The 24,011-nt window shown below is 41.9% G+C and overlaps 1 protein-coding gene across 1 annotated transcript in view; it reads right to left on the bottom strand.

Annotated features, from left to right (window-relative positions):
- Nucleotides 1-24,011, bottom strand: part of LOC143786017 (uncharacterized) — a 376,109-nt gene that overhangs the window by 8,604 nt on the left and 343,494 nt on the right. The window contains exons 68-71 of the mRNA XM_077275186.1: nt 13,575-13,759; nt 2,411-2,613; nt 2,129-2,291; nt 1,490-1,599 (exon numbers count right to left, since the gene is read on the bottom strand). Coding sequence (XP_077131301.1) covers nt 1,490-1,599; nt 2,129-2,291; nt 2,411-2,613; nt 13,575-13,759 — 661 coding nt within the window. The remainder of the gene's footprint in view (nt 1-1,489; nt 1,600-2,128; nt 2,292-2,410; nt 2,614-13,574; nt 13,760-24,011) is intronic.

Raw genomic sequence — 24,011 nt, 5'->3', positions numbered from 1 at the left:
GACCCATAACTTTATCATTTTTCTGGGGATGGAGCTGAATGAGGGCTTTTATATCGATAGCGTTTCAGGATAGATACAACATTTTTTTGCAGCATCGTGTTAATTTAATAACTGCACTTTTGTCGTTTCTAAAAAAATTTCTTTACAGTGTTTACTGATTAATCACGATAGTTAGTTTTATATTTTGAAAGACTCAGCGATACCAAATATATTTTACTTTAATGGGAGAAAAGAAAGTGATTTGATTTTTTAATGTACTTTAATATTTTTAAAAAGATTCTTTTTTTTCAGTCCCCCAGAAGACTAAAACCAATGATCGTCTGAGGCTATACACCTGTATTGTAGTGTATAGGACAAATCATGGTCTTCTATAAGCACTAGCTACCGGCTGGTCATCATAGGAATTTCATGATGGCATTCACAGGGGTCTTCAACAAATCCCTGGCTGTTGTTGCAACCTTTCCACACCTCTTGAATGCAAGGTCCAATGGGAGACTCGGAATGGCAATCCCCCTAGTTTGTATGATTTAAATGCGGCTATCAGAGACTGACCGCGTCATTTATTTGTTTAACATCAGCGGACATAGCTCAGATCTCTGGCTGTTAGCGCTAGACGATAACTTTTTAACAAAGCCATCATCCCATGGGAATGGGACGAGCTCAGCCTTTGAGCCCGCTCCATACATTCCCTAATAATTTGTGAAATAATCATATAGTGGATTTTGGGAAGGGTTTAAACTGGCACCTATAGTTATATATAACTATTCACAAGATAATTAAGAACCATTACCATCAATCTGGAGCAGGGAACATAGTTAATTTGCATTACTTGTAAATTATGTTTTACTTTCATGTAAATTAATAATGTTTGAGTCCAAAAAAGTAGTTATTATATTAATCTGGTGTCATAATTTTTTTTACATATTACATTTTTGAAAAATTGGCATACAATCTCATAAGGTAGGAGAGAGTTTTTATGAGCTAATACAGATAAGGTAGGGCAAAAAATATAAGTATTAATAGGTAATGAAGAAAACATTCATACGGGGGAACATAAAACTGACGTGTTTCGAGCAATCCAACCGCTCTTATTCATTGCATGGCATTGTGCTATGAATGAGAGCGGTTGGATTGCTCGAAACGGGTCAGTTTTTATGTTTTCCTGTATGTGTGGTTTTTTTCATTTTTTTAAATAGATCTTCAACAAAACAACTTTTTTATGCTACCCATGGATGGTTGTGCAGAAATTCCTCCTCTATTGCCTAAATATCGCTGAAGTCTGCCAGCTGAATATTGCACTCGCCGTGTTGGATCATTTCAGCGGGCAATCTCATTAGAAAGTTGGTGAGCTTTCTACTCTCTTTTTTAAGTATTAATCCTGCTAATACATACTAACAGTATTTTAAATATATTTTTGTATGTTATATATTACATTAATTATATTATATAAAAAAAAACTCATGAAGATCAAGGCAGAATGAATAAGTACCTGCCATTTCAGTGAAAAGTCGTGTGTGCTGTTTGCACGAGAATGGTCTGGAAGCAGGAGATCATTTCCAGCTTCATTGTCATTAGTGCCAAAAAGTCCAGCAGAGACTCCTATAATTACAAAATAAAACAGGTCATGCAAGGCCGGGTTGGTATCACATTTCAGCTACTTGTCCGTAGCTCTGTCACAGCTTTCAACGCCACCATTGTCTTTAATGAAGCAGGCGAGTCATTTTGTGCCCTGTTTAACGTCATTTTTTGCAGTATCCTTCTTTTTCAGGCAGGCAGAAAAATGCAGTTGTAGCCTCGGATAGCCATCAGTACAGACCAGTAGCCCAACAATGCAGTTGGTCTGAACCGTGAAACTTCAGGAGTGCACCATCCCCCCAACAAGCAGGAAGTCAAGAGGATGGGGAGCAGTATGCTCCCGAAGATAGAACATTTTATAACACTTTTACACAGGTCCACTGCTCATGGTCCAGAATGTGTGACAGTACAGCGCTTGACGGCTCAAAGCGCGTCAGATAATCACTTTACACTACTTATTTGATGGATCACAACTTCTAACATTTATGAGCATCCAATGTATATGGAACATTTAACTACACCGGATCCATAGTTGCTTCAGTTTGACTTATACCATGATGCCATCCTTCCAGGGTAATACTGCAGACGTCGTAGTGATTGTCACATTGTAAAGTTATTCCTTCTTGATTTGAGACTTCGATTTTATTAGCATTCTTCTTTATTGATATTCCATTCTTAAATGTAGGAAGATCAAGGTTCTGGCAGTTTTCTTCTATCTGTGAACAAATATCGAGATCAACATGATCAACATTTGCCGCAACACGGAGTGCAAATTTGACAAGAAATCAAATTTTAATATTAAACTTCAAAGTTGGATGGAGTCTGCAAATGTTACCTTTAGTCCAGGATAGATGTCAATGGCGACCTGATTAATTTCTATGTGTAATGATCTCTGGCCACTAGTGCCTTGGTTTAGTATTATAGTAAATGTATCATGGAGAAAATCTTTGGCCAACAGGAGGCTACATTTAGAAGACAGATCAGCAATGTTTCCATCAAAGGTCACAATGTGCTTGTTTCCAATCAACACGGCGTGATCTAGTGAAACAAGAGACAGATAATAAAGCATAAAAATACATAAAGAAGACAAACTGATCCCACAGCTTACGTTTATAAGGTCTCTATGATCTTGACTCCAGACTAGTGTATGATATTCATCTAACATCAGAGTCGAAACATATTTCTCTACTGCACATAATACCACTTTTCCAGGCAGTCTGAAACCTTTTCTCCACCTTTGGGGACCTTTTTTTGATAATTTAAATGCGTATATTTGGGCTAAACTGATTTTTGCAATTAGGATTCATAAAATCGTTTTTTAAAAACAAAAGCGTAAAAGCCATCCAACCAGCGACAAGGTGTATCTAATCTGGATGGTCCTAACCTCTCATATTAAAACCTTACCACGTGTCAAAAATGACATCAATGTGAATAAGGGCCGAGTAGGGCCAGGGCCCAACTATGGACACCCTGCAATGGGAAGCTATATAAAGTAATGCCCAGTTCAAAGAAGGAGAGGCCGTACCCTTGTGTGCACTGAGTGCAAAAACTAAAGAAAAGCCGAAAGAAATAAGCTGGAGTATAAGTTGAAGTATATGAGTATAAGTATATGTAAGAGCATGTTCACACTGGCCATTAAACAGACAAAACCTAAGATAGAAGCAAAGTGAAAATCTACCCTGCTGTAAGTAAAAAGCAATAGTGCATATAAATGACATAGATCACTTAATAAACACTTTGAGCTGGGAGTTACGTTATATAGCTTCCCATTGCAGGGTGTCCATAGTTGCACCCTAGTATTGCTTCGCCTTTATTCACACACTGAGGTAACTTTTGACACCTAGTAAGGTTTTAATGCTAGAGGTTAGGACCATCCCGACTGGGTACACCCAGGCGCTGGTGGGATGTCTTTTAAATTTTTTTTTTAATCAAAAACAGTGTTTGTTATTGTAAGTACTCAATGTTATTTACAGTATATTCAAACCAAACAAGAAAAAGAATGGTGACTCCCCAGGTGCTGCCACAGGGTAAAGAGAAAGGTCCCACTTGTCCATCCTTGTCTTCAATCTGACAGCGCACCCACTGGTGTGTGGGTCAGAGGATGGAGCAGCAGCCCTTCATTCTTACAAGTACGGAGTTGTGCTGGATCACAACCCAGGCAGGTGAGCATATACAATCTTTTGCTTGCTGTGCATTCCATTGAGGGTAACACACTTGAAGCGCCTTTTCTTTTTTCCTATGTTATCTACAGTGCATATGGAAAGTATTCAGACTCTTTGTTTCATTGCAGCCATTAGGTAAATTCTAAAAAGTTCATTTTTTTTCGCTTTAACGTACACTCTGCACCCCATCTTGACTGAAAAAAAACAAAAATGTAGACATTTTTGCAAATTTATTTGAAAAGAAAAACCAAAATATCACATGGTCATAAGTATTCAGACCCTTTGCTCAGTATTGAGTAGAAGCACCTGTGACGCCCGGGAGACCGAAGTACCCAGCACTAGACCAATGAAGTCAGTCTCTTGAGGGGGATGTCACGAATGGCTTGACCCAGTGCTGTGGTCTCAGGCAATGCACAGTGTTAGGGATATCGTGAAGGAACAGGCACTTACTTGATCAGCAGCGGATCCTCCCAGTAGTGATGATCCCAATCTTGAGTAGATGATTATTGTCCAAATGAAAGACTGAGGCGTTGAAACGTTTAACCAGTTTACTTCAACATGAAGGGATTTGCAATCAGTACTGTCACCGGAGTCTGTATGAGCACTCTGAATTACTCTGACCTTGTCAAGATTTCTATCTCTTATTATGCGCAGTTTCCATGTGGCCCTGCTGCTGTATGTGAACTGGCTGCCGACTCAATCTGTCCCTCCCGGGTCCTGGTTCGACGGGCAACCCGAGTCCTTTTTGTCAGTTTATCCCCTCTGGGAATACCGCTGAACTCTGTGTCTGTTGCTACGCCTGACCCTAGTGAGGCTGATATCACCTCACGTCTTTCCGGTTGCTGTATTATATATAATGAATATAGCCGCGGATCCGGTATCCGTCTCTGCGCCTATTCTGGGTAATAATTAATGCTACCCGGTTCTCACAATGTCCTTTCTCTCTATTCCTCTTCTCTTCAGGTCGATGGTCCTGACTTATCAACCGTCATAGGGTTGTTAGAAATTCAGTTGTATGACCTTTCACTCCTAGCTCCTTAGCCCAACTGCCAGTCCTTTTCTCAGACCAGAATAGATCAAGGGGAGTCTCTGGAGCTCCCCCTTCTGGCCGGAGATGGTAGTGCAGTCTTGCTATTTTAGTATTTGTATTTGGTGTCAATAACTATTTTTGTGGCAAATACCCCTAGGGGCGCCACATTCCCCCTTAGTTAAGAACAGTACTCCGTGACTGTGGGACGATAACATTTTGAAATAACAATTGGTGTGTACAGAGTCTTAAAAATGAAAAGTTACAAAAACCACTCAAAGAAACAAAAAAAATGGAATTCTGTTAAAAGTCACTTCAAATAGCGTCCATTAATACAGTTCTATCCTTGAAGGTACTAGGAAGCAAAGTTCACAAAGCAGTCTTTCTGGAGCTTTGATTTGGTGTTTCCGGGCTGATAAAAAGTTCAAGAATATGCAAGAAGTTCATACAGGTAAGTCTCTGTAGGTACTGGGCTTAAACGTTACAGAACGATAACAATGACTATAGTCTTATAGTTGGTAATCCGCATACCTGGCCGGTAATTGACCCTGGGTACCACGCTGGGATCTACGTAATAGCGGTGTCTCTTTATGTGGTGTACTTCTGTCTACTGCGGATATAGTATCTGCCCTCTCTGCTAAAGATAATTCCACAACTATGGGGTTGGCAAGTCCACCGTGAATGAGATCACTCCGATCAGGAATGTTCTTCCTGGTCTGGAACCTCTTGCAGTACGGGGTCAGCCTCTTCCTGTCTTGGGACTTCTAATATTGGGTTCGGTGTTGGATAAAAGGCCACCATGGGAACCACTACCGCACCATGGTATGTTAGTAGGGTTTTGGGAAAGTCTCCTATACAGGTGTGATACATTTCCTCCTCTTTTTCCTTTACTGGTTGAACCTGTATGGGTTGAATAACTTCTGGTTCTGGCTGGACAACTTCTGGCTCTTTCAACGTCTCCGGACATAATTTAAGATTGTCTCTTGACACTAGTACAGATGTTAAACCTCCTCCGTTTTTGCTAATGAGACACATTTTAGGATTATCCATTCTTGTTGGTAAAACTGTGTAGGGTACGGCTTCCCATTGATTATCCAGTTTATTGGTTCGACAATTCCTCTTGAGTACTTGGTCACCAGGTCTTAATGGAGTTGCTAGAGCATTCTGGTTGAAAGTTCGCTCTTGTCTTTCTCTGGTTTGCTGGAGGCTTCTTTCCACACTCTCTTGCACTTGGCGATACTGCTTTTGCCGTACGACATCCCAATTGGAGTCTTGAACTTCTGCGTCTGGTTTTCAGAATTCCCATTTCTAGATCGATTGGCAATTGGCTGGGTCTTGCACGCATAAGATAAGCTGGGGTGCAGTTGGTAGAGCTCACCGGGACATGATTAGATGATGATTTAGAGAATTAAAGGAAGTAGGTAGTGAGGAGGCATTAAATAAATACAGAAAATTAAATAAATTCTGTAAAAAGCAAATCAAGGCAGCAAAAATTGAGACAGAGAGACTCATTGCCAGAGAGAGCAAAAATAATCCCAAAATATTCTTTAACTACATAAATAGTAAGAAACTAAAAAATGATAGTGTTGGCCCCCTTAAAAATAGTCTGTGTGAAATGGTGGATGAGGATGAGGAAAAAGCCAATATGTTAAATGACTTTTTTTCATCAGTATTTACAAAAGAAAATCCCATGGCAGCCAATATGACTAGTGATAAAAATTCCCAATTAAAGGTTACCTGCTTAACCCAGCAGGAAGTACGGCGGCGTCTAAAAATCACTAAAATTGACAAATCTCCGGGCCCGGATGGGATACACCCCCGAGTACTGCAGGAATTAAGTACAGTCATTGATAGACCATTATTTTTAATCTTTAAAGAGTCCATAATAACAGGGTCTGTACCACAGGACTGGCGTATAGCAAATGTGGTGCCAATATTCAAAAAAGGGGCAAAAACTGAACTCGGTAATTATAGGCCAGTAAGCTTAACCTCTACTGTGGGTAAAATCCTGGAGGGCATTCTAAGGGATGCTATACTGGAGTATCTGAAGAGGAATAACCTCATGACCCAGTATCAGCACGGGTTTACTAGGGACCGTGCATGTCAGACTAATTTGATCAGCTTCTATGAAGAGGTAAGTTCCGGACTGGACCAAGGGAGCCCAGTGGATGTAGTGTATATGGACTTTTCAAAAGCTTTTGATACGGTGCCACACAAAAGGTTGTTACATAAAATGAGAATAATGGGGATAGGGGAAAATATGTGTAAGTGGATTGAGAGCTGGCTCAGGGATAGGAAACAAAGGGTGGTTATTAATGGAGCACGCTCGGACTGGGTCGCGGTTAGCAGTGGGGTACCACAGGGGTCAGTATTAGGCCCTCTTCTTTTTAACATATTTATTAATGACCTTGTAGGGGGCATTCAGAGTAGAATTTCAATATTTGCAGATGACACTAAACTCTGCAGGGTAATCAATACAGAGGAGGACAATTTTATATTACAGGATGATTTATGTAAACTAGAAGCTTGGGCTGATAAATGGCAAATGAGCTTTAATGGGGATAAATGTAAGGTCATGCACTTGGGTAGAAGTAATAAGATGTATAACTATGTGCTTAATTCTAAAACTCTGGGCAAAACCGTCAATGAAAAAGACCTGGGTGTATGGGTGGATGACAAACTCATATTCAGTGGCCAGTGTCAGGCAGCTGCTACAAAGGCAAATAAAATAATGGGATGCATTAAAAGAGGAATAGATGCTCATGAGGAGAACATAATTTTACCTCTATACAAGTCACTAGTTCGACCACACTTAGAATACTGTGCACAGTTCTGGTCTCCGGTGTATAAGAAAGACATAGCTGAACTGGAGCGGGTGCAGAGAAGAGCAACCAAGGTTATTAGAGGACTGGGGGGTCTGCAGTACCAAGATAGGTTATTACACTTGGGGCTATTTAGTTTGGAAAAACAAAGGCTAACGGGTGATCTTATGTTAATGTATAAATATATGAGGGGACAGTACAAAGACCTTTCTGATGATCTTTTTAATCATAGACCGGTGACAGGGACAAGGGGGCATTCTCTACGTCTGGAGGAAAAAAGGTTTAAGCATAATAACAGACGCGGATTCTTTACTGTAAGAGCAGTGAGACTATGGAACTCTCTGCCATATGATGTTGTAATGAGTGAGTCATTACTTAAATTTAAGAGGGGACTGGATACCTTCCTGGAAAAGTATAATGTTACAGGGTATATATATTAGATTCTTTGATAGGGCGTTGATCCAGGGAACTAGTCTGATTGCCGTATGTGGGGTCGGGAAGGAATTTTTTTCCCCATGGTGGAGATTACTCTTACCACATGGGTTTTTTTTTGCCTTCCCCTGGATCAACATGTTAGGGCATGTTAGGTTAGGCTATGGGTTGAACTAGATGGACTTAAAGTCTTCCTTCAACCTTAATAACTATGTTACTATGTTACTATGATTATACAGATCCACCAAGTCAGGCAATTTCTCTGGCCATTGATTCCTTTCCGTTTCAGGTAAAGTCTTTAGTAGGTCTATCACAATATGGTTCATCTTCTCATATAAGCCGTTTGTTTGCAGATGATAGGCCGTCGTCCGGATCTTTTTGCAACCATACATATTACAGAATTCTCTGAAGATCTCTGATTCAAAGGCTGTACCCTGGTCAGTAAGAACCTGTTCCGGATATCCATGGGGTCTACAAAAGTACGTTTGGAACGCTTTGGCTGCTGTTTTCGCAGTCAGATCTTTTACAGGTACTACTACCAAGAAGCGCGAATAATGGTCCACGATGGTCAAGGCATAGACATAACCGGACCGGCTCGGTGTCAACTTCACGTGGTCCATGGCTACAAGTTCAAGTGGTTGTTTGGTGATTATGGGCTGCAGTGGTGCTCTTTGGCTCTTTTGATCGTTCCTTCTGAGGTTGCATGGGCCACAGTTTCTGCACCACTGTTCGATTGATTTTCTCATCCCGACCCAATAAAATCTTTCTCTTAGAAGCACTTCTAACTTTTTCCAACCGAAGTGACCAGCACCTTTGTGGTAAGCCTCGAGGACCATCTTCACATCTTGTTTAGGCACGATAATTTGCCAAACCAAATCATGTGTTTTTGGATTGGTGTACCTCCTACAGAGCTTCTTTTGATACAGGAACATTTTGCCTCTCTCTTTCCAGAGTTGATGCGTCTCTTCTGGGGCATCCTCATCGGGATATGCACTTTGCTCAGTCAATAGTTCCTTCACTAACTTCACAGCCAGATTGCTATCTTGGGTGTCAGCCCATCTATGGTGTGCTAACGGATTAAAATTCACTTCTTGTTGTTTCTGATAGGTATTTGACTGACGATGTTTTGCCTTGGGCTGATGAAAGGCTGGTAGTTCAATTTCTTCAAGCTCCCCCGTTTCTTCTTCTACATCTCTCAAGTGTGGCATCCGGGATAGGGCATCGGCATTTCCATTCTTGCGACCTGCTCGATACTTGATCACAAAGTTGTAATTAGATAACCGGGCCATCCATCGCTGTTCTAACGCACCTAATTTAGCCGTGTCTAGATGGGTCAACGGATTGTTGTCAGTGTAGACAATAAATTCTGCACTGGTCAAATAGTGTTTGAAACGTTCAGTCACTGCCCAAACTACTGCCAGTAGCTCCAATTTGAAGGAACTATAATTTTCTGAATTTCTTTCAGTAGGCCGGAGTTTTCTACTTGCAAAGGCGATGACTTTCTCCCGACTTTCTTGCTTTTGTGACAGCACCGCTCCCAATCCTACATTACTGGCATCGGTGTAGAAGATGAAAGGTTGATGGTAATCCGGATACGCCAGAACTTCTTCTCCGGTTAGTGCCTTCTTTAGTTGCTCAAAGGAGTCTTCTCTTTCGTCGTCCCACTGAAAAGGAGGGTTTCGGTACGAAGGTTTCTTCGTCTGCCCTACCAAAGCGTCTTGCAAGGGCGCTGCCAACTTGGTAAATCCTTTTATAAATCTGCGATAGTAACCCACCAATCCCAAGAATTGCCTCACTTCTTTTGCGTTGGTAGGTCTTGGCCAATCCCTTATGGCAGTTATTTTCTCGGGATCCGGTGCTACTCCCTCCGAACTCACGATGTGCCCTAAGTATTGTACCTTTGGCTTGAGAAGGTGACATTTGGATGGTTTGATTTTCACACCATACTTGGATAAGGCTTCGAACACCTCTGCCAGGTCTGTTAAGTGCTGTTCGTAAGTCTTTGAGTAGACGATCACATCATCTAGGTACAGGAGGACGGTCTCAAAATTCTTGTGTCCGAGGCAACATTCCATCAGTCGCTGGAAAGTACCGGATGCGTTGCAGAGTCCGAACGGCATGTGATTAAATTCGCTTAGACCCATTGGTGTGGTGAATGCCGTTTTTTCTTTATCCCTCTCAGCCACAGGGACTTGCCAATACCCGCTTGTTAAGTCTAAGGTGGAAAAATAATTAGCAGATTTCAAAGCGGTCAAGGACTCTTCTTATCCTAGGCAAGGGATAGGCGTCTTTATGGGTGATGTTATTAATCCGCCGGTAGTCTACGCACATTCTCATGGTTCCGTCCTTTTTTTTGACAATCACCAGAGGGGCCCCCCAAGGGCTGCAACTATCTCTTATTACCCCGGCCTGTTTCATCTCTCTCAGCATGTCCTTCGCGCATTGATAGTGAGCGGGCGGTATGGGCCTATATCTTTCTTTTATCGGGGATGGTCACCGGTGGGGATTGTATGTTCCACCCCTTCTATCCGTCCGAAGTCCAATGGGTGTTTACTGAAGACCTGTTCATATTCGGTCACTAATCTATACACCCCCTGTCTTTGATGGGTAGGTGTTGAATCTACGCCCACGTCTAGCTGTTGGCACCAATCCTCCGATTCTCCATCTGAGCCGTTATTTTCCACCTGACAGGTCGATTCTAAGGGCTCAACGGTTGTGATGGCATTGTTGTCAACAGCTAGACGTGGGCGTAGATTCAACACCTACCTGTTCAATCCTGTTTGTGATGCCAGTTGTGACGCCCGGGAGACCGAAGTACCCAGCACTAGACCAATGAAGTAAGTCTCTTGAGGGGGATGTCACGAATGGCTTGACCCAGTGCTGTGGTCTCAGGCAATGCACAGTGTAAGGGATATCGTGAAGGAACAGGCACTTACTTGATCAGCAGCGGATCCTCCCAGTAGTGATGATCCCGATCTTGAGTAGATGATTATTGTCCAAATGAAAGACTGAGGCGTTGAAACGTTTAACCAGTTTACTTCAACATGAAGGGATTTGCAATCAGTACTGTCACCGGAGTCTGTATGAGCACTCTGAATTACTCTGACCTTGTCAAGATTTCTATCTCTTATTATGCGCAGTTTCCATGTGGCCCTGCTGCTGTATGTGAACTGGCTGCCGACTCAATCTGTCCCTCCCGGGTCCTGGTTCGACGGGCAACCCGAGTCCTTTTTGTCAGTTTATCCCCTCTGGGAATACCGCTGAACTCTGTGTCTGTTGCTACGCCTGACCCTAGTGAGGCTGATATCACCTCACGTCTTTCCGGTTGCTGTATTATATATAATGAATATAGCCGCGGATCCGATATCCGTCTCTGCGTCTATTCTGGGTAATAATTAATGCTACCCGGTTCTCACAATGTTCTTTCTCTCTATTCCTCTTCTCTTCAGGTCGATGGTCCTGACTTATCAACCGTCATAGGGTTGTTAGAAATTCAGTTGTATGACCTTTCACTCCTAGCTCCTTAGCCCAACTGCCGTCCTTTTCTCAGACCAGAATAGATCAAGGGGAGTCTCTGGAGCTCCCCCTTCTGGCCGGAGATGGTAGTGCAGTCTTGCTATTTTAGTATTTGTATTTGGTGTCAATAACTATTTTTGTGGCAAATACCCCTAGGGGCGCCACACACCCTTTTCAGCTAGTACAGCCATGAGTCTTCTTGGGAATGATGCAACAAGTTTTTCACACCTGGATTTGGGGATCCTCTGCCATTCTTCCTTGCAGATCCTCTCCAGTTCCGTCAGGTTGGATGGTGAACGTTGGTGGACAGCCATTTTCAAGTCTCTCCAGAGATGCTCAATTGGGTTTAGATCAGGGCTCTGGCTGGGCCAGTCAAGAATGGTCACAGTTGTTCTGAAGCCACTCATTTGTTATTTTAGCTGTGTGCTTAGGGTCACTGTCTTGTTGGAAAGTGAACCTACAGCCAAGTCTGAGGTCCAGAGAACTCTGGAAGAGGTTTTCATCCAGGATATCTCTGTACTTGGCCGCATTCATGTTTCCTTAAAAGGCAACTAGTCGTCCTGTCCCTGCAGCTGAAAAACACCCCCATAGCATGATGTTGCCTCCTCCATGTTTCACTGTTGGAATTGTATTGGGCAGGTGATGAGCAGTATCGGGTTTTCTCCACACATACTGCTTAGAATTATCACCAAAAAGGTCTATCTTGATCTCATCAGACCAGATAATCTTATTTCTCATAGTCTGGGAGTCCTTCATGTGATTTTTTAGAAAACTATGGGTGCTTTCATATGTCTTGCACTGAGGAGAGACTTCCATCGGGCCACTCTGCCATAAAGGCCCAACTGGTGGAGGGCTGCAGTGATAGTTGACTTTGTGGAACTTTCTCCCATCTCCCTACTGCATGTCTGGAGCTCAGACACAGTGATCTTGGGGTTCCTCTTTACCTCTCTCACCAAGGCTCTTCTCCCAAGATTGCTCAGTTTGGCTGGATGGCCAGGTCTAGACTAGACCAGACTTCTGGTGGTCGCAAACTTCTTACATTTAAGGATTATGGAGGCCACTGTGCTTTTAGGGACCTTGAGTACTGCAGAAATTCTATTGTAACCTTGGCCAGATCTGTGCCTTACAACAATTCTGTCTCTGAGCTCCTTGGCCATTTCCTTTGACCTCATGATTCTCATTTGGTCTGACATGCACTGTGAGCTGTGAGGGCTTACATACACAGGTGTGTGCATTTCCAACTTAAGTCCTTTCAGTTTAATTAAACACAACTGGCCTCCAATGAAGGAGTAGAACCATCTCAAGGAGGATCACAAGGAAATGGACAGAATGTGTCTTAAATATGAGTCTTTGAGCAAAGGGTCTGAATACTTACGACCATGTGATATTTCAGTTTTTCATTTTTAATAAATTTGAAAACATTTCTACATTTCTGTTTTTTTTTTCAGTCAAGGTGGGGTGCAGAGTGTACATTAATGAGAAAACAAATGAACTTTTTAGAATTTACCAAATGGCTGCAATGAAACAAAGAGTGAAACATTTAAAGGGGTCTGAATACTTTCCGTACCCACTGTATATGCACTATTGCTTTATACTTATAGCAGGGTAAATGTTCATTTTATTTTTACCTTTGGTTTAGCATATTATGTTAGTATAACAGTATAAAGACAGAATTTTATATATGGAACCAAGGTTGCCAACTCGACTTTGTATTTTTTCTGGACAGCTTATCAAAAAATCACAGGCAGAAAATATTTTTTACAGACACATTGGAAAACCATGATAAATTATTAAGATTGTAAGTGATACCTGTCTACAGGCAATCATTCTAATATGAAAACATCAGCTGCATTCACTATCAACTGTAAAATGGTGATAATTACAGTCAAAGTAATTTTTACAATTTTCTTTGGCTTCAAAAAAATCATGGATGCCTTAAATACTTTTTTACGGACAGGGCAAAAAAGTGACCTAGTTTTATGGACTGTCCTGGATGGCTGGCAACCCTGTATGGAACTGCACCAAGTAAGTGTCACCTACACTCGAATGGACTCTCCATCATCCTTCGTTTAAATCGGTAATACTCCGCTACAGGATTCACGCTGTACAGTTCTCTTAGTGGTTTCATTAGCTTCTCCTCAATGATGTAGTGTGTGACATTTGCAAGGTCTGTTAAGTGATATTCCATGGGAAGCATGGGGAAACTTAAGGTGACAGAACAGTTACTGCAAAATACAAGAAACAGACAAATGAATGTTCTGGTAGGAGTTACACTTCCAACAAAAACACATCTGAATATCAGCCTCGGATTGTGCAACACAAGTGTACGTTAATGCAAAGTCAGGCAAGAATTAAGTCGAAGTGTTTTCCTCTTTTCTTAGAAAGGTCAATGATGAATATCTGATGTAATGTTTATATCTAATGAAACCTTGGCAATACAATCAGATTTAGAAGTTTCCCGTTACTAAAACAATAGTTTACTCAGGACATGCAAGTAATTCAAGAGAAAGCTTAGAATACATGAAGATTGGGAAACATTGGACTTATTTAGTTAATTATTTTTCATCATTATTTAGAGGGGTTATTAACATGCAGTACATCTACAATTCCAAAACAGGATGCTTTGTAAAATGTAAAAAGAAAAAAAATAATGAATGAAAATGGTGAACTAAAATGTGAAATTCTTTATGGAAACCACGGATGCAGTGTCCTGTAGACTCGAGACAATGAACCATCCAGCTCGTCATCAGAACACAGTTTAAAAGCTGGCATCTCTCATGGTGTAAGGCTCCATCAGGGCTGCCACTAGGAATTTAGGAGCCCCATACTGGCAAAATTTTTTGGGGCCCCTTGAGACTCCGCCCAGGCTCAATCCCTCGAACTGTCCACAACCCCACTGCGCTCTCTTGGAAAAACTTCACTTCTCACCAAACACACATTAACAGTTCCCATCGCCAGATCACACATATAGCCAGCAGAGTTTGTTTTGGCTAAAAGATTTTTTTAAGCCGCCACCATGACAAGGTAGACTCTTTTGGCTGAGCACTGCTGTACTCTATCCTATTAATCATTTGTTAAAATATCCAATACAATTTTGGTATATTTTTATATATTTTTCAATTTTTAAAATGATCAATAATATCACATAAAAGGGACAAATACCACCGCACCATAACCAGACACCATATTACCACCACATATTGACCTGTAATACCACATACAAGGAAAATACCACAACATTATGCCCAGACCACATATTACCACCACATTGTGACCAAATAATAGCACATACAAGGAACAAATACCACCACACCATGACCAGACCACATAAAACCACCACATAGTGACCAAATAACAGCACATACAAGGAACAAATGCCACCACACTATGGCCGGAAAACATATTACCACCACATAGTGACTGAATACTACAATACTGATTTATTAAAAAGCAATACTAATATCACCATAAGTCCCATTATACACAGGAGATCTGTACTTAGTATGCAGTGTCTGTGTACAGGTAATACAGTGATTACCAGTCCATTATACACAGGAGCTCTGTATATAGTGTACAGTGTACAGGTAATACAGTGATCACCAGTGACATTATACACAGGAGCTCTGTATACAGTATCAATGTACAGGTAATACAGTGATCAACAGTGACATTATACACATGAGCGCTGTATATATTGTACAGGTTATACAGTGATCAATGACATACACAGGAGCTATGTATATAGTGTCAGTGTAAAAGTAATGCAGTGATCACTGGTGACATTGTACACAGAACCGCTGTATATAGTATACAGTGTATAGTGTCGGTGTACAGGTAACACACTGACTCACCAGTGACGTCTCTAGGTGAAGTCCTTCATCTTTGCTTTTCAACTTCATCCAGCACAGACCGTCATCACTTCTTCCAGCCAGGGCTCGTCTCTGCAGGAAATAACACAGTTATCTAGAGCACCGCTTGCATAACACATTACTTAATTTTTTCCCAACTTCTACACTACACCAGATGAAGAAAAAAAGGCAACATAGTGTCGCTTTGCACAGTAACATGACCACCCCCCCCATTTAAAACAGTATCCTCAAAAAATAAAATAAATACATGACTGCAGTAATAATATCCCTTAATTAGCCCCTATGGTAATAATATCCCCCATCCTTGCCTCCATGTGTCTCATTCCTGGCTCCAGCCATATGTTCTCCCATCCTGGCCCCACATGTTCTCTCATCCTGCCGTCATCAGTATCCATTCTGCCCCCATGTGATGTCCTATGATCCTGCCCAATCTGTCCCATGATCCTGCCCCATCTGTCTCCATTGTATCCATCCTGTACCATGTGTTTCCATCCTGCCCCATGTCTCCATCCTGCCCCATGATCCTGCACCATGTGTCTCCATACTGCTCCATGATCCTGCCCCATCTGTCTCCATCCTGCCCCATCTGTCTCCATCCTGCCCAATGATCCTGCCCCATATGTCTCCATTCTGCCCCATGATCCTGCCCCATCTGTCTCCATCCTGCCCCATGATCCTGCCCCATCTGTCTCCATCCTGCCCCATGATCCTGCCCCATTTGTATCCATCCTGCCCCATCTTTCTCCAACCTACCTCATGTCTCCATCCTGCCTCTTCTCTCCATCCTGCCCCCTGTTTCTCCATCCTGGCCCCTGTGTCTCCATTCTGCCCCATGTCTCCATTCTTGCCCCCTGCGTCTCCATTCTTGCCCCCTGCATCTCCACTCTTCCCCCTGTGTCTCCATTTTTGCCCCCTGTGTCTCCATTCTTGTCTCTTGTGTCTCCCATCCTGCCCCTGTGTCTCCCATCCTGCTCCCCTGCTGCTTTCAATAAAAATAAAAAACCTTTCTCCTTACCTTGCAGCGTTCCTGCGGTGAAGTTCCCTCTGCGCAGTTCAAGTGCGCTCTCAACGGTGAATGACAATGACGTCATATGCCGGCGACGTGCGCGCTGACATCAGCTGCCAGCCTCCGATTGGCTGGCGGCTTTTAACTATTGCCATGCGGGCTCTGGCCCGCATGGCAATATAGTTTAACTTAACCTGTGTCTAGGACACAGGTTCAGTTTCTGCAGCGGCAGAATTCTGCCGCTGGGGCCCGATGACGAGAAGAGACGGGGCCAAATGTGGGCCCCCTCTGGTCATCGGGCCCCATATGCCACTCAGGGCAGTAATGCCCTGATGGCGGCCCTGGGCTCCATTAATGCACGAGCAGTGTACACATCATGGATGACACTATTAATGCTGAGCATTCACAGAGGTTGTAGAACAACATATGCTCCCATTTAGGCAACATCTATTTCAGGGAAGGCTTTGTATATTTCAGCAAGACAATGCTAAACCACATACTGCATCCATCACAACAGCACGGCTTCACAGAATATTTGGGTCATGACCTGGCCTCCTGCAATCTGAACAGGGATAGACAGTGTCATTTTAGAATTGCATATATAGAATTGGAGTTTGTCTCTTTTCTTATATGTGTGCCTTTTTCAATAGTACTACACCAGTACCTTTTGATTTACCCTCTTGAGCCCTCCTGTCATAGGTGTCATGCTGCTGCAATGCAGGTAGGTGCAGGCTTTACTAGATGGCAGTAGATAGGAAGCAGGTCTGCACCTAATCAGAGCTAACCTTCAGTGCAACAGTGAGGCTACCACAGGTGGCCTCAGAATTGTCCAAACAAGCAGGGTAAAATCCTAAAGAGTAGTGCAGTACCAAAGGAAAATCCAAACTCGAGGTCAGAGACAAGCCAGGGGGTCAGTAACAGTCAGGAGCAGATAAGCCAAAAGACAAACTGACAGAAACAGGTCAGGATACATGGCAAGTCAAGCCGGGGATTCTGCACACTAAAGGGAAACACTGAGTCAAGACGGAAACAGGGGAAAACAGAGACGTTCAGACAGCAAATGCAGCAGGACAAATCGGAGCAATCAGAGTCAGCTTAAGGCAGCATTAGGCAGAAACTATAACATGATCTGCAGGACACAGCGGGGATAAATAGCAAACCTGAGACCAGACTGAGGATGAGAAAAGTTAACCCCTGACATGATCAGACTGGGAAAAGAGAAGACAGGACTCAAAACCCAGTCTGGATCATGACAATAGTGTTATTAGAGCAAGAAGGGAGAGCCGTCGTTGAGCGAGGGTGCCAATGCGCAGGTGTAGGGTGCCAGCCTCCCCGGCAAGGTAAGATAAAAGTGAGAAACTGAACAGGGATACATCTTGTCCATTAGATTTGTATATAACTAATTGGTGATTGTCTTTTGTATGTGTGTACCTTTTAATAGTGAAATAAAGGTTATATTTTATTGATTTTTATATAAACACAAAAGTACAAAATTAGCAGTGAATTCAAGCAATCAACCTACAGTGATTTACTGCTGCTAAGCATAACTTTCTGAAACTGAACACAAGGTTCTTAGTTACATTTTGATAAAAGTAAGTACCTATCGAGAATTTTATGTAGAGTCTTGAGAAATAATGCTTAGCAGAAATAGATGTCCGTAGACTGTTGGACGTGTGGCATATAGGTGTCTGTGGACTGTTGGATGTGTGGTATGTAGATCTCCATAGACTATTAGATGACTGGTATATACACTCACCGGCCACTTTATTAGGTACACCATGCTAGTAACGGGTTGGACCCCCTTTTGCCTTCAGAACTGCCTCAATTCTTCGTGGCATAGATTCAACAAGGTGCTGGAAGCATTCCTCAGAGATTTTGGTCCATATTGACATGATGGCATCACACAGTTGCCGCAGATTTGTCGGCTGCACATCCCAAAGATGCTCCATACAAGGCAGGATGGATCCATGCTTTCATGTTGTTTACGCCAAATTCTGACCCTACCATCCGAATGTCGCAGCAGAAATCGAGACTCATCAGACCAAGCAACGTTTTTCCAATCTTCTACTGTCCAATTTCGATGAGCTTGTAAAAATTGTAGCCTCAGTTTCCTGTTCTTAGCTGAAAGGAGTGGTACCCGGTGTGGTCTTCTGCTGCTGTAGCCCATCTGCCTCAAAGTTCGACGCACTGTGCGTTCAGAGATGCTCTTAGGCCTACCTTGGTTGTAACGGGTGGCGATTTGAGTCACTGTTGCCTTTCTATCAGCTCGAACCAGTCTGCCCATTCTCCTCTGACCTCTGGCATCAACAAGGCATTTCCGCCCACAGAACTGCCGCTCACTGGATTTTTTTTTCTTTTTCGGACCATTCTCTGTAAACCCTAGAGATGGTTGTGCGTGAAAATCCCAGTAGATCAGCAGTTTCTGAAATACTCAGACCAGCCCTTCTGGCACCAACAACCATGCCACGTTCAAAGGCACTCAAATCACCTTTCTTCCCCATACTGATGCTCGGTTTGAACTGCAGGAGATTGTCTTGACCATGTCTACATGCCTAAATGCACTGAGTTGCCGCCATGTGATTGGCTGATTAGAAATTAAGTGTTAACAAGAAGTTGGACAGGTGTACCTAATAAAGTGGCCGGTGAGTGTAGATCTCTGTAGACTGTTAGATGTGTGGTATATAGGTGTCTATAGACTGTTGGATGTGTGGTTAGATTTGTAGTATGTCTGTAATGTGTTAGATTTGTGGTATTTAGATCTCCGTAGACTGTTGAATGTGTAGTATATAGACGTCTGTAGACTGATGTGTGGTATATAGATCTCGGGAGACTGTTGGATATGTAGCATATAGACATCCGTAAACTGTTGGATGTCTTGTATATACAGTCATGGCCAAAAGTGTTGGTACCCTTGAAATTGTTCCAGAAAATTAAGTATTTCAATTATGCATGTTTTGTTATACACATGTTTATTTTCTTTGTGTGTATTGGAATAACAAAACAAAAAAATTTCACAAAAAACCCACAAATGGGCGAGACAAAACTGTTGGCATCTTTCCAAAATTATGGGCACATAACTTTGCTTTAAATATGTGATGCTTGTTGAAACTTACATGTGGCAAGTATGTGGGCAATATGAAAATCACGCTTGAAACCAGAAAAAAGGAGAAAAGTTGACTCAATCTTTGCATTGTGTGTCTGTAGGTGCCAAAATATGCATGCAGAACAGAGAGAGAAGAGAACTAGGACTTCAGAAGCAAAAATGTTGAACAATATCAAGAATCTCAAGGTTACAAGTCCATCTACAGAGATCTTGATGTTCCTTTGTCTATGGTGAGTACCATAATCAAGAAGTTTACTACCCATTGCACTGTATCTAATCTCCTTAGATAGTTCAGATGATGAATAAGCAGCCCTAATCAAGTTCCAAAGAAATTCAAGCTGTCCTGAAGGCTCAGGGTGCATCAATGTCAGCGTGAACTATCCGTTGACATTTGAATGAAATGAAATCCTATGGCAGGAGACCCAGGAGGACCCACTGCTGACACATGGACATGAAAAAGCTAGACTGCAGTTTGCCAAATTGTATGGAAGTAAGCCAAAATAATTCTGGCAAAGCTTCTTGTGAACAGATGAGACCAAGATTATGGTAAAGGATATCATTCTACTATTTACAGTAAACGTTAAGAAAAGAACACATTACCTACAGTCAAATATGGTGGAGGTTCAAAGATATTTTGAGGTTGTTTTGCTGCCTCTGGTACTGGGTGCATTGACTGTGTGCAAAGCATCATGAAAACTGAAGATTACCAAAAGATTTTGGTTCGCAATGTAGTGCCCAGTGTCAGAAAGCTCAGTTTTTGTCTTAAGTTATGGGTCTTCCAGCAGGACAATGACCACAAACATACTTCAAGAAGCACCCAGAAATGGATTAAAACAAAGTGCTGAAGACTTCTGAAGTGACCAACAATGAGTCCGGATCTAATTCCCTTTGAACACCTGTGGAGAGATCTTAAAATTGCTGTTGGGAGAAGGCACCCTTCAAATATGAAAGACCTGGAGTAGTTTGCAAAAGAGTGGTCCTAAATTCCAGTTGAAGAGGTGTAAGAAGCTTGTTGATGGTTAAAGGAAGCGATTAATTGCAGTTATTTATTTCAAAGGGTGTGGAGCCAAACATTAAGTGCCAACAATTTTGTCAGGCAAATTTGGGGGTTTTTGTATGAAATTATGTCCAATTTGCCTTTTTTCAGTTTTTTTTTTGTTCCAATACACACAAAGGAAATAAAGAGGTGTATAACAAAACATATAATTGCAATAATTTTCTGGGAGAAATACTTCATTTTCTGGAACAATTTCAAGGGTGCCAACATTTTCGGCCATGACTGTAGATGTCAGTAGACTGAGATGTGTAGTACATAGATGTCTGTAGACTGTTGGATGTGGTATATAGATCTCTTTAGATTGCTGGATTTGCAGGTTCTTGTCTTCTTTTTTTAAAGTGGCTAAGTACCTATCCGTTAGAATCGGGCCATGTTTCCAGTCTTTGAGCTTTGCAAAATTCTACAGTAGCAAATTGAGGAAGAAAGACAAGTGCAACGTCAAATCCACACAATATATATGAAAATAGCTGTGTTTAAATCACATGTAAACGAGGAAGAGGAAGCAGATGATTCAGTGTTAGTTCAGTCATATGAATACACTGGCTTGTTAAGGCAAAGTTTAACTGATGTAACATGTTAATGTCATCTATTCATAAAACTGAATGATTCTGCAGAATTTTTCTCTAACAGTCATTATTTAATCAGACCATACGAAGAGAAAACTGAGCCAGAACGGGAAGGTTTGGTGCTTGTTTGCTACGTACCCTATGGGCCTATTGTAATGACTGTGGAAGAAATTATTAAATAATAGCCACAGTCAGCACCGACCATGATGAGTTTTTCTCATAGATATAGATTCCATAGTCCACTAAATCTTGGTTTGGCCAGAAAGAATCTACAGAAAAGTCCAAATCCAGATAGAATCTACTCCCATTTGGCGTGTTGTTAACAGGATGGTAGAAAGCGTTGCACGTTCCGGTCAGAGGTGCGCACTAGACAAGTTAACTCGATTCAAACTTCCCTTACAAGTCCTGTATGGAGTGACGTCACAACGATGGAAAAGTGCACGGACCAAATATCGATGCTAGGTGTTATGGAAAATACGTTTTCCTTCATCAGTGATTCCGAATGGGAGTAGATTGTATCCGGATTTGGACTTTTCTGTAGACTTTTTGGCCAAACCATGATTTAGTGGACCACTGAATCTATATTTATGAGAAAATCTCATCAAGGTCGGCACTTACTGAGGCTATTATTTAATTACTTATTCCATATGCGCCGATAAAACCATTTTTTAATTCCATGATTGGACTTTCTTTTGCTTAATTTCGCCTCTCTGTTGCGGAGATATTGGCAACTTATTTGGCACCTAATGAGTTAACCTTTTTAAGTCCAAGTGGGTGACAGAATATGACACCGTTAAACTCTGCTGCATTGTCCATCCTGCCACACTGACTTAGGCAGGTGGTTAGACCAGGAGGTTAGAGCTGTATCGTTACAGCTCACATACGGAAACCTGCTCTGAGCTACAGAGGTGGTGTGTTCTTCTTGCCTTTGAGTGCTGCTTGTGTACGATTGGTCACCATCATATACTTTGATTGCTAATTCTCCGCAATGGAATGACAAAATTAAAAACAAACAGTTTTATTCTTCTGTACAGACACAATTACGGTGCCTTGAAAAGTATTCATTCCCTGTGAACTTGTCCACATTTTTTAACATTATACCCATAAACTTAAGTGTTTTTCTTTAGATTTTATCTTATATACCAACAGAAAGTGGCAAGTATTTGTGAAGTGTAAAGAAAATGATACGTGGTTTTCTAAATATTTTAAAAATATAAATATGAAAATTATGATTGTGCATTTGTATTTAGTCCCCTTGAGTCTATACTTTGTAAGACCACCTTTTGCTGCAACTGCTACTACAAGTCTTTTGGGGTCTGTCTCTACCAGCTTTGCACATCTAGAGGTTAAACTTTTTGCCCATTCTTCTTTGCAAACTAGCTCTAGCTCAGTGAGATTGGATGGAGATGTCTATGAACAACAATTTTCAAGTCCTGCCACAGATTCCCAATGGAATAGAATCATAGAATCATAGAATGGTAGAGTTGAAAGGGACCTCTTGGGTCATCTGGTCTAACCCCCTGCTCAAAGCAGGATTCACTAAATAATCCCAGACAGATGTCTGTCCAGCTCCTGTTTAAAGACTTCCATGGAAGGAGAACTCACCACCTCTCGTGGTAGCCTGTTCCACTCATTGATCATCCTAACTGTCAAAAAGTTTTTTCTAATATCTAATCTGTGTCTCCTCCCATTCAGTTTCATCCCATTGCTTCTAGTCTTTCCTTGTGCAATTGAGAATAAAGATGATCCTTCTACAGTGTGACAGCCCTTGAGATATTTGTAGACAACCATTAAGTCTCCTCTCAGTCTTCTTTTTTGCAAGCTAAACATTCCCAAATCCTGTAACCGTTCCTCATAGGATATGGTTTGCAGACCGGTCACCATTCTAGTCGCTCTTCTCTGAACTTGCTCCAGTTTGTTGATATCTTTTTTAAAATGTGGTGTCCAAAACTGGACACAGTATTCCAGATGAGGTTTGACCAAAGAGGAGTAGAGGGCAATAATTACTTTGCGTGATCTAGACTCTACAGGGTGGGCAATTTATATGGATATACCTAAATAAAATGGGAATGGTTGGTGATATCAACTTCCTGTTTGTGGCACATAAATATGATTTGATCTGAACCTTTCTATTGTAGCTCTCGCAGGATGTTTAGGGTTTTCGTCCTGCTGAAAGGTGAACCTACGCCCCAGTCTCACGTCTTTTACAGCCTTCAACAGATTTTCCTACAGGATTGCCCTGTAGTTGGCTCCACCCATCTACCCATGAACTCTGTCCAGCTTCCCTGTCCCGGCTGAAAAAAAGCATCCCCACAGCTTGATGCTGCCACCACCATGTTTGACAGTGAGTGGTGTTTTCAAGGAGATGTGTAGAGTTAGTTTTCCATCACACATAGTGTTTTGCATTTAACCCAAAAAGTTCTACTTTGGTCTTATCTGAGCAGAGCACCTTCTTGCACATGCTAGCTGTGTCCTATACATGGCTTTTTGCAAACTACAAACAGGACTTCTTATGGTTTGCTTTCAAAAATAGCTTTCTTCTTGCCACTGTGCAATTAAGACCAGATTTGTGTAGTGTATGACTAAGGCCGGAGTCACACTTACCGTATAAAAAAATCGGTCCGATTTTGACGGCTGAAAATCGCACAAATGTTTCCGAACAGTGATCCGTATGTCATCTGTGTGCAATGCGAGGATGTGATTTCCTCGCATCTAGTAACAGTGTGACATCCGTATGGCATCTGTATGCAATGCAATTTTAACATGAGCTTTTACATACAGCAGTTCTCTCTATCTAAAAGCTCATGTTAAAATCGCATTGCATACGGATGCCATACGGATGTCACAATGATGGTCCGTGTGGTGTGCGAGTTTTT

This window comes from Ranitomeya variabilis, chromosome 7 (genome assembly GCF_051348905.1).
Source record: "Ranitomeya variabilis isolate aRanVar5 chromosome 7, aRanVar5.hap1, whole genome shotgun sequence".
Taxonomy (NCBI): Eukaryota; Metazoa; Chordata; class Amphibia; order Anura; family Dendrobatidae; genus Ranitomeya; species Ranitomeya variabilis.
Note: the sequence above shows the minus strand (reverse complement) of the source record. Positions and strands in the feature narration are given on the sequence as shown.